General features: G+C 38.4%; 1 protein-coding gene across 5 annotated transcripts in view; it reads left to right on the plus strand.

Annotated features, from left to right (window-relative positions):
* The window catches only part of DIO2 (iodothyronine deiodinase 2), a 227,482-nt gene that overhangs the window by 198,853 nt on the left and 9,203 nt on the right, over positions 1-19,426 (plus strand). For 4 of the 5 annotated variants that reach the window (XM_073242035.1, XM_073242033.1, XM_073242030.1 and 1 more), the window contains one exon: positions 14,822-15,150. In XM_073242035.1, coding sequence (XP_073098136.1) covers positions 14,929-15,150 — 222 coding nt within the window. In that variant the 5' untranslated portion in view covers positions 14,822-14,928. Of the gene's footprint in view, positions 1-14,239; positions 14,542-14,821; positions 15,151-19,426 lie in introns of those variants that run through there. The other variant, XM_073242034.1, reaches the window with a different exon arrangement.

Here is a 19,426-nt window from a genome sequence, read left to right on the forward strand (position 1 = left end):
AAAGAGCAAAACATTTCATCAGAAGAAGGGGCAGGAACTTGCCCCTTCTACTTTCAGCCTGCAGAGCACCTTGTACTCATTTTGGCATGATTGTAAAAGAGATCCTCAACAGAAGCCCTTGACTTGCTGGTACAAGAGTTGGGGCAGGGCTTGTATCCTCTGCCTTGGGAATGGTTGTGATGCCAGGAACAGGAAGGTGACTACAATCTTGCTGATATATTCTTACCAATGACGTCTGATTACAAAAAATAACAATAAACCCGTGCCCATATTTGTTTGTACGTGCATTAGCTTTGCAGGATGGGCAGAAATGAATTGCTGGCTGAGAGTATTAGAGATGAAAGCCAGCTATTAAACTGCCTTCCCACGGTAATAGAAGGAAAACTGTAATGGACTATCTTTTGGGGTTGTGAGAATTATTTGGATCTGAGAGCAGAGTTGTAATTTTCTGACCCTAATGCAGATAGGATAGATGTCTAGCAAGTATTATGTAACCCTTAGTCTTATTAAAAACATCAAGTGTTTACGTGATTTGAAGAGAAATCACAGAGCCACAGAAGCTTCTAAGACTTCTAGCATTTCAGACAGGGTCATTTCTACATACACAAACATCCATTCTATTGATGGACTTAAAACTTTTTATGCTTCCATATTTATCCTTTTGAAATTAAAGGGCTGAAAATCTTCGGAGTTTCTATTTCTCTTAAAGGTCATGATATTGCTATTGGGAGCCTCATGACCAATATTAGTTTTATTTTTATGTGCTGTAGAAATCCTATTTTGGGGTGAAATAGGGGAAAAGCATCTCAGGTGGCCTTTTCCTAAGTCTTTTCTCCTTCTATCCCCTTCTAAATCATCCAGGGAATTAAAAATATGCCTGTTGGTCACTTAAATTAATGAAACTGCTAATGTCTGATGCAGGAACATTACCTCTGTATGCTCTAGATACATATATGAATAGAACTGCCATGGATGCACATCTGCCCTGAATGTCAGCATAATCCATGTGAATCAAGGATTGGTTTTAAAAACCTCATTCCCAGAAACCTAAGTGAAGTGTTGAAGAGAGATGGAACATGAACAAGCCAGCTTTTGGCCTGGAGATCCATCACAAAATTGTTTGATTAAAAATAAACTCTCAACTGTTTTGTTAAAGAAGTCTATCTTTAGTGTTAAAGGGGTTCCTTGTTGGTCCACCTTAGCTACTTTATGATTTCCTTTAAAGTAAGACCAGTGTGGAAGAGGCAGTAGTTCCACTCTTTCTTGAGTCATTCCGTTTCAGCCAGTTGGTTGTATTAATTAGCATTTGGGCTTGCTCTAAAACAATAGTTTTCAACTGGGGGTGATTTGACGGTATCTAGAGACATTTTTGATTGAGGGATCAGATGAGGTTTTGCTACTGGTCTGTAGTCAAAAGAGAACAGCAATCCTGCTAAAACACCCTGCAATGCATAGGACAGCCCCCACAATGAAGAATTATCTGGCCCCAAACGTCAACAGTGCCGAGTTTCAGAAACCCTGGTCTAAAACAGTGCACATAAAATAGAGAGAGGAAAGTCTATTTGATGATCACATGTCAAAAAATTTTACAGGCAATTAAAAATGCATCCTTACAGCCATAAGCTCCCAAGTTTCTTGTGTCATTGTTAATGATGGCTTCATCAACTGGCTTGAGTAAAACAGGTTTTGATTTCTGAACCCTATTTTTATTTTCACTGGGAAAAAGAAATGGGTAGGGGTGGACAGCCTCACTTTGGTGGCTGTCTTCTAATGGAGAAATCTAGTTGCTGTTTCAGAGTAGTCAGTCAGGCTGGTGTAAAACCTTCCAGAGCTTAGGGTAAGTAAATGGATCTTTCATTTTTCTAATTTTCATAAATAAAAAAGGTCATGATATCTGGTGAATTGGTTGTTATGCAAAAAACTCATCTGCCATCACTAAATATTCGTTGTTTCAATTTGTTGTACTACCTTATGGATTAATTCTGAGAATAGAAATCTCAGATGATATTCAACAATTTTTTGACAGTCTATTTGAATGACTAAAGGCAAGTTTGTAGAATAGACAGGAATGCCTATGGAATATATAATCACTGTTCATGTTAGAGGGATTCTGGCTTAGTTAATCTAAGTGTTTTTCAATTAAAGATACATTATTGATTTTGAAAATTGCATAAGTACCCTCACCACATTACATGTACCTCTGAAATATATTAGACATTGAAAAGACCTAGTTTATTTGAATTTTAGAGCCATTTTTAAGTTTTGAAACTATAATGGGACATCAGCGGAAAACTGGAAAGATAATTGTAGCATTAGAAACTGGTCCTGTAACAAAGAGACTAAATTAATGAGAATTATCATTCTAATGAATTTAACAGTGATATGAAGTCACCCAGAGTGTGGCAGACTACCGTAAAGGACAAAAAGAAGCTAACATCTCCTGCAGAAGGCAGAACAAAAGGAAGTGGATGATTTGTAAATTAGAAGGGATTATTTGCTGCAAGTTGGGATGGTCAAATCTTGTGGCATGTTACTGAAGGAAACATTATAAGTCTCTCCAGTGTTTTTAAATACAGGAACATTAGCTCATGTTCAACAGTTTAAATATTCTTCTCATTGCAGCCTGTTTAAGTTTTGTGTGGCTGCTACCACATATTACCATAAACAGCTTGGCTTTAGCCATAGAAGTTTATCCTCTCATAGTTCTAGTGGTCAGAAGTGTGAAATCAGTATCACTGGGCCAAAATCAAGGTGTTGGTAGGGTCCTGCTCTCTCTGGAGCTCTAGGGAAGAATCCTGCCCTTGCTTCTGCTAGCCAGCCATCCTTGGCTTTTGACCACATCACTCTAGACTTCAAGTCCAGCATCTTCAAATCTTTGTGCTGTCTTCTCACTGACTTTTCATGTGTGTGAAATCTCCCTCTACTTCCCTTTGACAGTGATGCATGTGATTGACATTTAGGGCCTACCTCGATAATCTAGGATAATTTCCCCATCTCAAGATTCTTAACATAATCACATTTACAAAGACACTTTTTCCAAATAAGGTAAACCTTACCTGTTCTGGGGATTAGGACTTAATATCCTTTTTTTAGGAGGGGGCATTATTTTAGCTTATCACAAATTGAGAGAGAGAAACTCTTTGAGTGCTTCATGGGCCCATCCAGCAACATGAGGATTTTATGATTCAAGGATGATGACCTTTGGCAACGTTCTTCACCCCTCCCTGAGCCTTGACTCTGTCACTTATAAAATGAGCCTAATAATGGTACCTGGGCCAATAAGATTGTTATGAAGATTATGACTTAATACAATTAAAACACTTAGAAGAACGACCAGTATATAAGACATTCTCAGTGAGTGTCAGCCAGCATTACTTGGTGCTGTTTGCATTGGTTGATATCATTACAAAAGAATAATTACGCGAAAAGATAATTGGGCACTTGCTTGGTGGCCTAGGATATAATCCACACTTCTTTACTGTTCCTTTATTTTGTTTTGGCGAATTTAATGAAGGTGGGTCTCAGAAGTCCTTAAAGTAGTGACTAAGTGTCTAAACAATGTATTTGATCTGCTTTGTGGAGTTCATTGAACTTTGTCTACAATAGGGATACACTAAGCTGACCTAAAATTGAGTAGGCAACTCAGAAACCAAGTATTATAAAAGTTCCCATTGCGAGCAAAAGCCTTAGGCGTAGCAGGGAGGTACAATTTGCTTAGAGAAGAAATTATTCTGTATTCTAAAAATATTTGTCATCTTTTCAACTTTTTTTGGGACATCAGTAACTCAAACATTTAGATTATAACAGAAGTCCTTTCCTGATAAGTTGAGTATCATTATTTGACTTCTAAAATACCATAACTTTCTTTTTCTAAAACCTTAGATTGTCCTTTTCTTTCCATCATTACTGTAGTACAAGCACATCTAATTGGTTAGTAACAAAGCAACATAATGTCTGCAAACCTTTTCTAGCCAAAGATTTTACAAGCAGTGACATTCTACATTCTCACATACATTTTAGGTGTTATCATTTTGAGGAAGAGTTACTATCCCTGTCACACACACTCATTGGTAGGGTATATAATTCTTCCAGGGGCTTCATTAGGTCAGTGACAGAGGCATTGACAAACCAGGCTAAATAATGATAATAATTGTTAATATGATTAAGTAATAACCATATTAATATGGTTAAAAAAATAAAATTTCCAATAATGACAAGGATGCACCAATGGAAACTATACTTGTTTTTTTCTCTTAGTATTTCACCAAGAAATAATCATGCATAGCTCAAGAGCAATGGTAGACTTTTTGTTATTTGAAATACTATTAGGTCAAACAATATGAAATTGCTGTTTTTGTAGGCCAAAAATGTTAAATGTGGCGATTTCACATGATATGAGGTAAACAGCCAATCCTGCTAAGGAAAAGGAGCTCAAAAAAATTTCCAGAGCTATTAAATGAAAGTAGCTGGATGAAGCATTCAAGTAAATAAGGAAATTTTTATATTTCAAGTTACTTATATTTCTCCCAATAAATATAAACTGAGTCCTGTTTCACATCTTTAATGTCAATGATTATGGGAACCTGCATTATTAAAGAAAGGAAATGAGAGAAAGAAATTCACAGTGGAGAAAACTAGGGAAACAGAAAACAATGAAAAATGCAGGTTGTTACAAACTTTGTAATCATTTCTGTTTGACAGTGTTTATCTCTCTAAATGTTTATCTTCTTAACCATTTTTATTTTATTTTTATGTGTCTCATAAAGCTGGGTATCACTCAATGTTCAGCTTTTTGGTATATGAACATGGAAAGCAGATTGCCCTGGCACTTTATATACTGTAGGAGAAGAAAGTAATTTTCATTTACTGAGATTTATTATTTGAATGTGTTTTCCAATATAGCAAAGCACACCTACAAAATTTAATGTACATGCATGTGCACGTACACTATTCTGGCATAAAAGCAGGTAAAGTTCTATACTTTCTGTTGGAGAAAATGCAATGAATGGAGAAAATGCAAATAGATGCACACTTTTCTGTTATTTTACCCGCCACCCTCTCCCTTAGTCATCAGTGATATGGGGAAAGGTATTATATTTTCTGTAAAATCCTCCAAAACATCCATTCATCACTTTTGGGGCTGGGGGTTGTTCTGGAATGATCAGTAGTTGAGAAGCTCTCTAATAAAGAGATGATTACCTTTGGGGAATGTTGTGACTCAAGGAAGAATGATTTTGGGATATAGGCATACAGACCTATTATTATGGGTTTCACTAAGAAATTAAGTTTTGTATTCATAGATTATTTGTTTTGTGGTAAATTTCATGATTTTCTCGTATCAGTGAAGTTTCTCTATAAGAAATTTCACATTAAGAAACAGATTAGCTTGTCATTGATCATCTCCATGAATTCTGATCATCAGCTTCTATCAGAATTTCCAAATTCTTGTAACCAATTTGGCAATTTCACATCACATTGTAGTGCATTGCATTCTGGGATGGATGTAAATGAGTAAACTGAGACCATCTCATAATTTAAAAAGTAATCTCACTCTGAGTCAGCATGTACATTGTATACCATTAAAGTGAGCCTAACAACAGAATGTTTGTGGTTTTATAATTTATGAAAAATGATACAGTTTCATTATCCATTTTTTTTTACAATACCCATCACTGCATCACAAGGTTACTCAAATGAAAGACTGGATTCAACCTCACAAATGATGGGAAGAAATGTCTATTTTCCATTTCTTAGTGGCTTCACAGAAAAGCATCAGAGTGAGTAACAAGGTAGATGTGAAAGTATAAATCAATTAGCTGGTTAATTTATATGAGGCTTTCTGTAGGCAAAGAGAATTTGAAAAATCAAAAAACCTGACTGGCACTTCCTTCAAAATTACATGGGAAGTTGGGAAGTGGGTAGAGGTCGTAGTAATGAAGCAAGATCAGTCATGAGTTTATAGTTGTTGAAGCTGGCTGATGAGGACATGTGGTTCCTTCTTCTCATCCCCCTACTTTTGCATGTAGTTTGAATTTTTCTATTATCAACAATTTCTTTAAAGCCCAGGACTGAACTGTTTCCTAGCAGAAGTTTATACTCTTAAAGATAGAGAATGTTCATGGTGCCTATAGAATACAAGCTCTGTATTTCAGAAATACTTCCTACTTCCATAAAATCTTGATATCCACATCATTCCTGAGCCAGCTCATAAAATCTCCCAACAAGAAAGCATCCTCAATGTCTCCAAACCCGCTTCACACACACGATCAGGGTGATTTGTCATGAGAGGAGAAAGGGAATATTTAAAAAAAATCACACATAAAGAAGCAAGAGGAATACCCTTAGCTACAGACTGAAGAGAACTGAAGAATGAAAATTTGGGTTCAAGTCATGCTGAGTTAGCAGACCCACATTTTTTCCTGTAGATGTGGGAAGGTTCCAAAGGCTACAGCATCAGACAGTCATTAATTTGGAATCTCAACGTGCTATATGATCTTACCCTGGTGTGGTACCTGGTGACCTTAAAAATGAGGTGAATGGCTTGAAATGATATAGGTGTGGTCTTAGAGAACTAGAACTTTATCCAGCCACTGTTTGTCCCTGTCACTGTTGTATTCTTCAATCAAGTGAACAGCATTGCCAAGAAGCAGGCATTCCTTGCTCCCACAGTATATCCATAATATGCAGATGTTAAGGTTGAATTTGTACATACTAACTTTCTGTCAGCTGACAAGGAGAGAGAGGATATACCCAGGTCCCTGTTGCTTGCGGTTGCTGATAGCATCTGTCTATTCAAAGCTTTAAGCAAACTTTTCAATTTGTGTAATGATAACAACTTTATTGTTTATTGGGAAAAGGTTATTTATTCCTAAATAATTTATGTTCCAAAGTAAAAAAAAACACATAAATTCCTCTAAGAAATATTAATGATAAAATGTTAGAAACACAAACGTGTGTGAAAACATTGTTTTAAACTTGTTCCCTTATCAAATACAACATCTTGAATTTGATTTGGCAGTTCCGTGTTTAGTGAGGCCTGTGTATTTTCTTCATTAACCCTTTCTTGACTCTTATTCCACACAGAATTGGCTAATTCTTCCTTTTTACCATATAGTGTATGCCGCAATTCTATTAAGGAATCTATAGGATTGAGTTGCCTTCTGTAGTTTACGTATCTGTCTCCCCCTACTGGACTCTAAATTTCTTTGACACCAGGGATCCTTTATAATGACCAGCTCTTTGTAGGTTTCAATAAATGTTTGCTGTAAGTGGGTAGCTAACTGGATGTCTTAGAGTGGATAGTCCTTTGAGTGAATTTGAGCTAATTTTATAATGTAAGCACATGTCCTTGGCTTTTTCGTATCCCTTTTCTTACATTTCCCATATCCTTTCATTGATGCTCTATATCGACAATGAAAATTACCCACTGACTTCCAATTTCACATCCTTTCTTTGAGCTAACCTTTTCATTCTTAATGTTTCTCTACCATTTCAATATTTAGTATATATTGTGATCGAGGAATCAAGTGCTACTGATTATGCAGTGAGCCCCCAGATCCTTACTACATTCTTATAAATACAGCCCTATTTTCCATCTTTTCTTTTGTCCCTTGTCTTCCTCCACCCCAGCCCCCATTGCTTGCTAATTACTCCTAGAAGAGTTATTCTGTTATACGAGAAATCAAATAGCTTTGATAGCTCTTTCGAGACCCACATTTCTGAGGTCCCTGGGTAGTAGGGTAATACTTCTGTGTAGGATGAATAAAACAATCTCTTAAAGGAGGTGCCAATGTACCACAAATATTGGTAGGCATTGAATTTTGTGGCGGCTTCAGCTTGACAGGAGCATTGTCCATTCAAATGTCAGTGGTTTTCCTCCTTTGTTGGTGAAAATTTTTTCTATACCATTCTGGTTCAGGAAATTTAGAACATTTATTTTCTAGGATCAGGGATATTCGGGTAGCTTTTCTTTCAGTCTCCCTAGAATCATGGAAGATATTATGTGGTGAATAATTTAAAGAAAATACCTCTCTAGAGGGACCTCCAACAGGTTTAGTTCAGGTTGATTATTATTATTCAGTCTTTAGGCAAAGTTACCCATCCCTATATCCCTAAATATTACAGGTACTCTTTGCTGTTTCCACTAAATGACCAAAGCTTCTTAAAATCAGGTGCGCTAGATTGGTAATTCATATTAAAATTAGATTTAGCCTGCCAGGAACTTTTTTGTCCTAAGGAAGTTTTTATTAGAGGGCGTCTATTGACACAGGTTGGAATAAACTTAACAACAAAGATTGATTTACTAAAGATTACTTTGCTAAGAGTAAGTACTAAAAGTACTAAAAGATAACAAAGATTGCTTTACTAAAAGAGTATTTTTAGGAAAAGACTGAGGTTCTTAAAAACATGAATATGTTAGCCACTAACATGATCGTAATTATAGGAAGACATTTTTAGTTCCATTTTACAGGTAGAAAAATCAATCCAGAGATTTGCTTCTGATTAGATGGGTTTGTTTGGCCCCAGAAATAGATTCTGTGACTGATAATTGAAGTCTGCCAGAAAAAGATATCTCTTGATGAGAGGTGAATGCTAATTTGCTAAGTGAGCGAGTATTACTTAACATTTATTGGGAAGCAATAGAGATATGTGTGCTGAAGAGTTTGAGGTCTTATACTTGTATATCATTTAGTTCATTGCTGATACAAAAATCATAAAGGGTACTGCTTTATTTTGCGAAGGCAGATATTCAGTCTTTAAAATACAATAAGGGGGTTCCCCTGAGAAAATAAAATACAACTGGTCAGGAATTTGTATACATCTATTTTTAAAATAATCATTCAGCTAAGTGTTTGTATCTTGATGAAAGATCACCAGTGGCCATCTAATGAATAAAGCTGGACTTTAAAAATAGATTTTAATTTCTTACCTTATATTTTGTTCTTAGTATGCATGCTAATCCTTCTCTATCTATACCTCTTAGAAAAGTCTAAGGATTTACTTGATCAGACAAAAAAATTAGTTTTCAAAATTGAATTGGACACAGCAGTAATTTGTGATTTTGGTATTCTGCCATTAGCCCAGTTGGACTGTTTTATGTATGTGTTATATATTAACTTATTTTAAACTATTATTTTAATAGCACAACAGGTTTAAAAAGATTTTGAGAGATTGTCTTATTAGCCTCCCTCCCTGCCTTGAGAACAGGTCCACTGATAACATTTTTATAGGTTCCCTTAGTAACATATCACATTGTACAATCATCCTCATAGCAGGTATTTTATTCCCATATCAAATGTAGATTTTTCATGCTACAGTTAATTCTATTAGCTTCACCATGTCCACTGAGGTTGGAATAAAATATCAAGCTTATTTTCTCTGTGCATTAGTGTCTACTGATTTTTGAGATAAAAAGTGTGGCATCTTTTGCTCTCAGTAGGAACATACTCAACTATTATCTGTGAAATGGCATGAACCAGCACATATCTTAACAAATTTTGTCATGCTCTGTGTTCATGTGATCAGCATACAAGTGAGGCAATGTGTAAATAATTTTTTAAAAAGCTACAATAAAGCCATTTCTAAAGAATGACCAATTTTATTTTAAAACTTAGTATCACTTGGTGGTTTCCTCTGAGCTGTGGGATAAAACAAAAAAGAGGAAAAGTTATTCCAAAGGTGATGACTGTTTCTGACCATCTTCCTTTGTTTCTTTTGGGCTATTGAACTGGCTCAAAGATTTTGGGAGAATGAAGGCACTGAGTTAAATTGTAGGAAAAGAGAGGGTGAGTTCAGTTGGTTCTTTCTGAGGGCTTTTTGTCCTGAAGGAATTCACCATGTCTAACTTTACAGCGTGTTCTTTTCCTCTGTCTGCCTCCCCTCCCCCAACCTTGGGCATCTCTAGAGGTTAATAAACTATTCTCAAAAGTAAATAGCATTCAGCTCACTGTGAGGAGAGATCTGGGCAGCTGGGGGTGGGTCTTGGCCATCAGTTTTGATCTATACCAGGTCAACAGCAAATGAAGGCTGTTGTCTCCGAACAGCTGTTCAGTGGCCTCTGGGAAATGAGGTGGTGGCTTCCATCCAGTTTCTGGACAGCTGTCTTCCTCACAAAAAGCATTGCCACAATTGGCATTAATTGGCCCTCTTGCTGGCAGCCTCTGCAGGCAATTCACTGAAACTTCTCTTTTCTCCCTTTTTCTTCTCTCCACCCGCCTCATCTTCCTTCTTCTCTTCATTTCTACTTTTCCCCTCCTCCTGCCTTTTCCCTTTTCCTTTCCTTCTCTGTCTTACCAGTAGGTGGCCTGGAAAAATAAAAGGGTAGCTGCAGTTCCTGAGGGAAGAACACACTGGCACTTCAGACTGGGCTCTCTGCCAGGGCTTGCAAAGGGGCCTCGGACGCCTGTTGGGATAGAATCTCATGCCTCCCACAGCGTCCGCCTTCTCTGCCCCAGCCCTAAGTTGCTTTGCTCAAGGTGTGTCAGAGTTCTTCTTGGAGTTGTCTACTTTATCCATTGGGCTTTTCCTTTCATCACAAGGCAGGCAGTGCGGCTGTGTTTGTAGAATAGATGGGCCCACAGGGAATTTTTAGTGATTCAGTAGTGGTGGTTGTAAACCCTTCATTACAACTCCCTCTCAGGCATGACCACGAGTTGCTAGAGTTGGAAGGTTGTACTATTTTCGATCCCCTTCTGTATGTATGGCAATCATATTCCCCAACCCAAATCAACACACTTGTCCTGACCAGACCTTTTTAGACTTACATGTATTTAAGTTCTTAATAAAGTAAAAATTGAACTCCATATTTTATTGTACTTAACTAATCACTTGGATTAGAACGAATAAAATTCTATGGAATAAGACTGCTTGAACATCTACAGCATAAATTATACACGCACAGAATTTGATGGGTGCTCTGGCTTCTTCAGATGACAGTAAGAAAATGGGAGTGGTAGCTTCCATCCTTGAAATTTCCAACTCTGCTTTCAGGTTATTCAACTTCATCTTCTCAGTCTCAATTTAAAAGTCAAAAAGGGAACTAAAAGAAGACTTATCACTCTTACGCTTACGTTAACAAGCAGAAGGAGGCAATGATAGGACATGATGCTCTCTTACTATGAAACAAAAACAAAAACAAAACTCGAACAATTTGACAGTGGTTCTGCACTTATTAAAAAGCCCAAAGCATTTTGCTAGGCTGCTTTTCTTTGGAATTTAAAACCTGTGTGCAACATTGTTTGGGGAAATTCAACAACATGCCACACATTGGTTTGCATTTAACTCATTACAGTGTTGATTGCTAAGAACACTTACATGACCAAGAAGATATCCAAGCCTTTCAAATGACCATATGAAGTCTAAACTGGGAGCTGGAATTGAGGCAATATTAAACAGTTGTAAAATGCCAGATATCTTTTGCAATTTAGAAGGTAAAATTACTTGGTACAACTACTTTGGGCAAGGGTTTTGATTCTCAGGATAATGACCAGGACCCAGAAAGCAGTCATGTAGGGAAAAAAAAAAAAGAGTTTCAGAATTGGGCAAAAAAATCCCTGTACCAGCTCTGAGTCTGTAATCTTGATGATCTACTTTCTCTCATCTATATGTATGATGACATAAATCATACTCTGCCACCTTAGAGGTTATTTTTGTTACTTAATGGGTATAAAATTACTTGGAGATCAAAGTGTATTAATAATTAGAACAAACAACTATGAACCATGTGTAAAACAAAGAAATAGCTTTGGAGAAATATAATTTCTAGTATGGACAGATTGTTTAGAAGGTAAAAGTATGACTCTCAGTTTTGTGATTCACTTATTCATTCATTTAGAGAAAAATGATGGAACAAGTCTGAGAAATGACACAATCAGGTTGGCTATGTACTTGTTCTTCTATTAAAAAAAAACCCCTCAAATACTTCTGACTTCCAAAAAGAGGTATAAAAGAAAAGGAAGTAAAAAAAAAAAAAAAGCCAGATTGATTTATAACCATTTATAGTGTGGATGTGCCTTTAAAAAGACAGCATTTTTCCGATTTTCTACCAATCCCCCTTCTTAGCTTCCAATTTCCAATCATACTTCTCTCCTTGAAAGCAAATAACAAATGAGGAAGAACTGGTTTATAGCTGCTGAAATCTCTACCTTAAAGGAAAATTCAAACAGGGTGAAATGAATGCCTGAGAAGGTAAAAGATTATAAGACTTGGCCAATGACTGGTCCTTTCCTGAGTCCATAACTTCCATCACTGTTGGCTGAGACTTTGGCCTCAGAGCCTTCCCATCTCCACTAGCTAAAATACTATGTTGTCACCTCCCTCACATCATCCTCTGTTTTCTTCCGTAAGGACATTGAGAAGCTGGAGAAAATAAATGGAGTAAATGTGTCTTATGTATATGAATAATATTTATTTGCTAACAGTGTATGCTAGTCACTGGAAAAATATTTTTCTATGTGGTTTATATTCATTTTTCTAAGCTCTGAAATCTTATCTAAAACATTTAGTCCATGGGAAACAAATCCAAAACTCATCAGGGGCTAAACTGATGATAAAAATGAAAGAGTTGGATTTTAAAGAAAACAAAGAGTGGTGAGGGGTTCATCAGTGGGGTGGGCCACACCCAAGTCCACCAGGATGCACAATTCTGGGGCGCCCCAGTCATCTCATTTTGTGTGGGGATGGTGCCCTCTAGTGTGGAGCAATGCAGGTCCATTCATCCATTCAGTATGTCCTCCTTGAACTAATCTATGTGCCAGGCATGGTACATACTGCTGAGAAATAGCAATGGACAAAGCAGACAGGAATCCCTGGTCTCACGGAACCTAAAGACACTCTCATTAGATTTTCTTTTTTGTAAGGTAAGAGCACCATGCCAAACAAAATGCATATACATGCAGAATTTGGCCTATGGGTCCACCAATTAATGACTTCTGCTCTAGGTTTTTATATTATTTCTGTGTTCCTACAGGGCTTAGTCACAGGAAGAAAACACAGAAATGTACTGACCACAGGTTTGCACCCATTACTTAGCTCATGCTTAATGCGAACTTGTATGTACATAGAAAAGTCTTTGTTAATTTTCAATTAAAATTCTATATTCACACCCAGTGTCTGTTACTGGCCATTTCTTCTTCCAAGAAAACATAATTCCTAGAGGTGATCTGTTAGGTCAGTGAGGAAGGAAAACTAGAATGAGGTGGGGGTGATGGCGTTCTGCCAAAGCATTGTGTGCTGAAATAACTGTCCTTTCTGGAGACCAGCAGGAGAGGGGAGCCATTGAGTCATGTTCCGTGCAGCTCTTGATCCAACTCAAAGCCTGCTCCTAACCACCTACAAATTTAATTAAAAGTTTATTTCAAGGAAAATTCCCTGAAGTGTCAGGTCTGCTACGGGTTATGTTAACAGAAGCAGGGGAACTGCAGACTTTAAAGAACACTCTTGTAAAGAATTTATTTCTCAGCCTTATGGCATCTAAAGGCCATTGGGTGGGAAGTTTTCATTTAATCTGCAGATAGGCAAAATGGAACTAAAAGATCTGGTCACCTAGCTACTTTCCTGTCTGGAAGATTTTAATTTTCTTTTTTTATTGGAAATTTCCATAAACTGAAAAGAAATCTTGAATTTATTTTTGTCATAATGTTTAGGGAAGTGCTGTGATGATACACGAAAAGTTTAAAAGGTTTTCACCTCACAACTCTGAATTTTCTTAAATAAGATCATGATTCAAAAATATTTAAGGCACCTAGGTTCACAAATATGACAAGAGAAAGCCACAGTATAAAAGTATGAAGACTGAATGTAAGCATTTACATCTTCCTAGAAATAAGGCAGAAACCATCTATGATTCCTCTTGCTCTTTTCTACCTGCCTTCCAGGATCCTTTCTTTACAAAATCTCTTATAAATAAACAACAACAATAATAATAGTAATAATTAGAGGAGAGAGTTTTCCTATCAATCTACATTATATTAAATTACTTTTCCCAAAGTTTGGAAGCATTTCCTGAAAACTGTCAAAGGTACTAATTTTTTTCTCTCTCTCTCTTTAAATCACAAAGCAAAATTCTACTGTCCCTCGGGGCCCCCCCTTCTTCTAAAAAAAAAAAAAAAGTCGGGTTTTGCTTTCCTATTCACTGCAGTCCTGGCCAAAGTAAAGCCCTCTTTCTCAATGACGTCAAGATCTTTACCAAGATTAGGCTTTCATTTCTCTATTGCAGCAATTAGCCAGGGAATGTATAAAAGGCTTCAGGGAGACTCACTGGGCTGCAGAGAGAGGCACTTTGCACCACAAGACAGAGAGCAGCAAGGAAAAGCCAGAGGGAGTGGGGAAGAGAGGAGGCAGGCGCTCCTGGTGAAGGGAGTGAGACAGGCTGGGAGAAAAGCAGAAAGTGTGTGTAAAAGGGAGTAAAGAAGGGGAAAAAAACTACCCTTAAAGCACAGTTTTAAAACTCTGGCAATTCAAGAAAGAAACAGGCTACGTTTCTGAACATAGAGACAATGAAACGCTAAAGAATATTTTGCAAACTCTGCCACAGTCTCATAGGTACTTGGAAATGAAAGTAGAACAGCCTGCCTTTAACCGGCTCTGAGAGGGGTAACTGGATTGGGGACGGTGCGCCAGTTTTTTTTTTTTTTTTTTAAACATCTTAAATCCTGAAAAAAAAAAAAAAAAGCTGCAGCTCCGAATTGAATGAATTGATGGGCACACTCCAACTGCTGGGCTGGAGAAACTGGACTTAGTCTTGCCATTTCTGCTTCTTTGAAAAAGGAGACAACTTGGGCTTCCTTTTAATTTAGTTTTTCTCCTTCTCCCCCCACCCCAGCCTTCCCCCTTATCTCCGACACCCCCTCTATCACCACCCCCCCTATTAAATAAGAGGGTGAAGGGGAACGAGAGCGCACAAGGGAACCGACTCAGGAGGCAGAGAAGATGGGCATCCTCAGCGTAGACTTGCTGATCACACTGCAAATTCTGCCAGTTTTTTTCTCCAACTGCCTCTTCCTGGCACTCTATGACTCGGTCATTCTCCTCAAGCACGTGGTGCTGCTGCTGAGCCGCTCCAAGTCCACTCGCGGCGAGTGGAGGCGCATGCTGACCTCAGAGGGAATGCGTTGCATCTGGAAGAGCTTCCTCCTGGACGCCTACAAACAGGTGAGCTGCGCCGGGAGGGGCCTCTGTGGGCGGGGCAAGGGCTGGTGGTGTGGGGCCCGAGGCCATGCGAACCTGGGGTGAGACTGGGGAGCCCTAACTGGGGGCCTCCTGTTACGCTCAAGGGAGCTCCTGCCTTGAATTTACACCTGTCCAAAGTTGTATTTGGGGGCAAACAGGCATTAAGTTGTAATGACTCTGAGTCTTTCTAATAAGGTTAATGTCTTGCTGAGATTTTGCAGAAGAGGATATTTGTACAGGTAGAGGAACCTGGGAAAAACGCAGGAAATGTTGGGAGAAGGGGGACACGGCTGCGTGTCATCTGCTCTTGTCCCAACTGGCGATTTTGATGTCTTACTTGAGGAGAGGCTATGTGACGTGTGTTAGGAAGGACAGTTCAGTGGGTGGGCACCGAAAAGCACGGGAGGAAAGTATATGCTGCTCTAAACTCTCAGGCATTGACCAGACTTAAGTGGTCCCAGCAGGTGGGACTCGGCATGCTAGGCTCCTCACTTCTGATAGAGCAAAGAGTTAATGTAAGCCGGCCTGTGTGCAGTGTCATCCTCTGTATTGATTTTCGATTTGCAACCTTTTGAAGTGGTTATCAGGCACTGAGTTGTTACTAGATATCAGTTTGCCAAAGAAAGATCTGAGAACGGGCTGTCAGAAATCTAGACTTTGTAAGGGGACTCACTTGTTTTGTTTCTCAAAAGTAAAGTAAGTTGTCTTAGGAAAAACAGGTAGGTCTGTGGCTCAGGACAATCTCCAAGCTGTTATGACACATGCCGTGAGCGCTGGAGCCGTGGCCTCATGTACCTAAGAAGCCCTGTCCCAAGGGCTGCTCTCTCAAAACCAGAGCAGGTGACCTTTTTTTTCTAAGTGAGGAATGCTGGCATTCCAGCCTTTTGGCAACTTGGAGATATTGGTAGAACATCCTCAGTTCAGATCTTAAAAGGCAGAGAGGAACACTTTGGCACTGGTCCTCTGTCAGCTTGTCCCTTCCTTCTCCACCCCTCAAACGTCTCTGTGCTTAAGAATTGGCTCATTTGGCAAAAGTAGCTACCAAATTAGACAATCTTGGTTTTCCCTACCAGTGTGGGGAACCTTGTCCAAGATGCCAGGGAAAGGAATTTGAGAGGAATGTGGAAGCCAGTGAAGTAATACATCAGAAACAGATTGGAAATTCAGAATGAAAGAGAGTGGAGGGATTAAGTCCTCCCTAAATAAACACTAGAAAAATAAACCTACGTACCAAGGAAGGAAAAGAAGTAACTTCCAGTCACAAAGAATCCAGAGCAGGGTTGTTCCACTGGAAAAAAATCAAGAAGAAAATATCCACTGGGAAATAGGAAAGTCTTAGGACAGTATGTATATTTGTTATTGAGAGTAACCTGCAGAAGGTTTGTATTCGTTGTCCTAAAGACAGGAGACTAGTAAAGGCTCTTGTTAGGAAGTGGAAATTCCTTTGTAATAGTAATCTGGAACGATGCTCAAAGTTCTAACAAAGAAAGCTCATGTATTTTGTGTATGTGAGGCGAATGGGAGAGGTGGGGAGGAGATATTGGGACGACCATTTCATTTCCACCAATGTTGTGAAGGTTTTCTATTTTGTTTTGGGGGTAGAGAATTTGGAAGAGGGTGGGGAGTACACAAGTATGTCAGGCATATTATTAGTTAGGAGTTCCCTCATTTACATCTGTCTTTTGTGGGTTGGTGTGTTTTGTAGGAAATAACATGCTAATATCTGTGGTTGATCTCAGCATATTAACTCTTAACTTTTTTTAAAGACAACTGACTTTTGCTTATAGAAGAAAGTCACTACTTGGGAGGGAGACTTTTACTTATATACATATACACTTATATAAATATCTTTCACATATACTATGGGGGCTGTGATGTTACCCACAAATAGTGAATTTGTTTCTCTTATTGAACAACTTGTTGACATAAAAAGGAAAAAGCAAGTGCCTCTTTAGTAAACTTCATTATTTAGATTTTCACTAGTGTATGGTATACCATTGTGATGTTATGTTGTTACTCCAGGTAGTTGAGAAGGATGAATGATTTGTTTGTTTGCATATGGCATGTCTTTTCCTTTCCTGTATTGCTTCTGAGTACCGATTTGATTGGTGACCAAGTTCATGACTGATGCTATTATATTTGCTTTTAATGATTTGTATAATAGTTACCAAGAGAAGAAGCAACCCAAGAACCCATATATCCAGATACAAGACTGGACTGGGTGTACAATGAATGGAAGCACTGTGAACACAGTTTGTACTGAATTCAGGTCTGCTTCTGTTTCCAAGTATGACAAGGGTAGTAGTGGTGGCTGTGGTGAAATTTGAGGGCCGCTGAGAATCTCTGAAGAAGGTTGAATCACTGCTTTGCAGGCTTTTGTCATCTGTGCTGCCATCTTTGGGTGCAGCCATTTCTAGAGACACCCTGGGAGAGGTTCTGTCTGAGCTGGCAGCACGGTATTTCACAGTCCTGCCTTGCATTATTTTGAGGCTGCCACCCTCAGAAGCAGATTTTTCCAGGAGGAGGGGGGTGTGCCCATATGATACAATTCTGCCTGCCGTTTCTAATTCCCTTTGCTGTTGAGTGATAGATAGTTGGGGAGATAGTTAGAGAAAGTGCAGTGAAAGTGTTTGGCTCCTGCAAGAGGTAACAAAGAAATTAAAACAGAACAGAATAAAATAAAAAGCCCTTCTTTATTAAAATGTTGGATGGAATTTTAAATTAACTTGATAGGAAAGCTTTTGAACATAATTTGGATTTGGTTAGAGGGAGTTCCATGCATAGTTTTGATGAAAAAAGAACATCTACACAGACTTGTGGAAAGACCGAGGTGAATAACAGATATTTGTAATTTTAAGTTTCCCTAGTAAGTGTCATTGCATCTAACACTGCATCCTTGTGCTGGTGCTCCAAGGCTCAAAAATGCAACCAATAAGCCAACTGCCCTGTCTGGGGGCCTGGCTCCTACCTAAATGAAGTGCAAAAGTAAACACACACTATAGACGCTGACAAGCAGTTTAGCTTCTACACACTTAGTATTGCAGTGGCACAGAAAACATTCATTTGAACATATAATTTTGGTTTGAAAAGAGTCTCTTTAACATTCTCTTCCTCCTCTTCATTCACCTCAAGCCTTTTGACACTAGTTTCTACAATAGAACATGGCTCTTTTAAGAGAGAAACATTCCCAAAAGAACACAAAAAAGGCCAAGCCACAGCTTGTCCATCACTTGGATAAAATGCTGGGAAGGATAGAGCTTAGAGCTGTACTTTCAAGGTACTAATCCAAAACAGAATGGCGAAAGGGAAACAGAACTCAGAGCAAAGGGTAGGTAGCTTATTCTTTAAGTCTGATTTATTTGTGCAGTTTGGATGTAAATGGTTAAACCACTGCTTAATAATTGGCCACATTGGGGACATTGATGGAGCCTGGTTGTTACGTCCAAGAATTTGAAAATGTCCTGATAGTTAATAAAGCCACTCCAGGGCTTTTGATAACAAGAAGGATGTGTAAAAATTATTCTGCCACCCACCCCCATTTTTATCATTTGCTTTACTTTCGATCATGAGATTAGGGGATATTTTGTCGAGAACCTTTCTCAGGCTGTGGAAAAGAAAACACAAAAACGAAAAACAAGGTCAGTAGTATATGCTCTGTTTCTAGGTTCTACTTGATGAAAGTTCTTTCTTCTTTTTCCCCGCTCTTTATTTCCCAATCCACATGCTAAAACACGATTATCCTTTTCCCCACAGATAGAACACGTTCAGCAAAAGTTATCCCATCGTCAAGGGAATCAAGTTTATATAAATACCACATATTTGCACTCTCTTTCATATTTGCAAATATAGCTATCACAATATTTGAGCTCTACCCAGAGATATTCCATGTTGTAAAAATGCAAACCCTTTGTTCACCTCCCCTGTTGGTGTTGCGTTGATGTTGATTTCAAAAGCGGAAGAAAGAATGACTGTATGAAAACCGATGAAAGAGATAAAAGTCAGTGATGGCAATACTATATTCTGCATGTGTCCTGTCTGATCCTTGCAAAATAAAGAGACCCTTTGGGAACATCGGAACTTCAAGAGCAATTAGTGGAAATGATGCCTCTTGTGTTTGAGCATTAAATACTGGGCAGGGCTCTCTTCAGAGCAGCTCATGCTGGCAAGGAAAGAGGTACCGACCTAATTACTGTTCCGCAAGAGTAGAAAATGCCTTTTGAATGCCTCTTTGGCAAATATGTCTCATTAAGGCCAAAAA

The sequence above is a fragment of the Manis javanica genome, chromosome 8 (genome assembly GCF_040802235.1).
Source record: "Manis javanica isolate MJ-LG chromosome 8, MJ_LKY, whole genome shotgun sequence".
NCBI classification, from domain to species: Eukaryota; Metazoa; Chordata; class Mammalia; order Pholidota; family Manidae; genus Manis; species Manis javanica.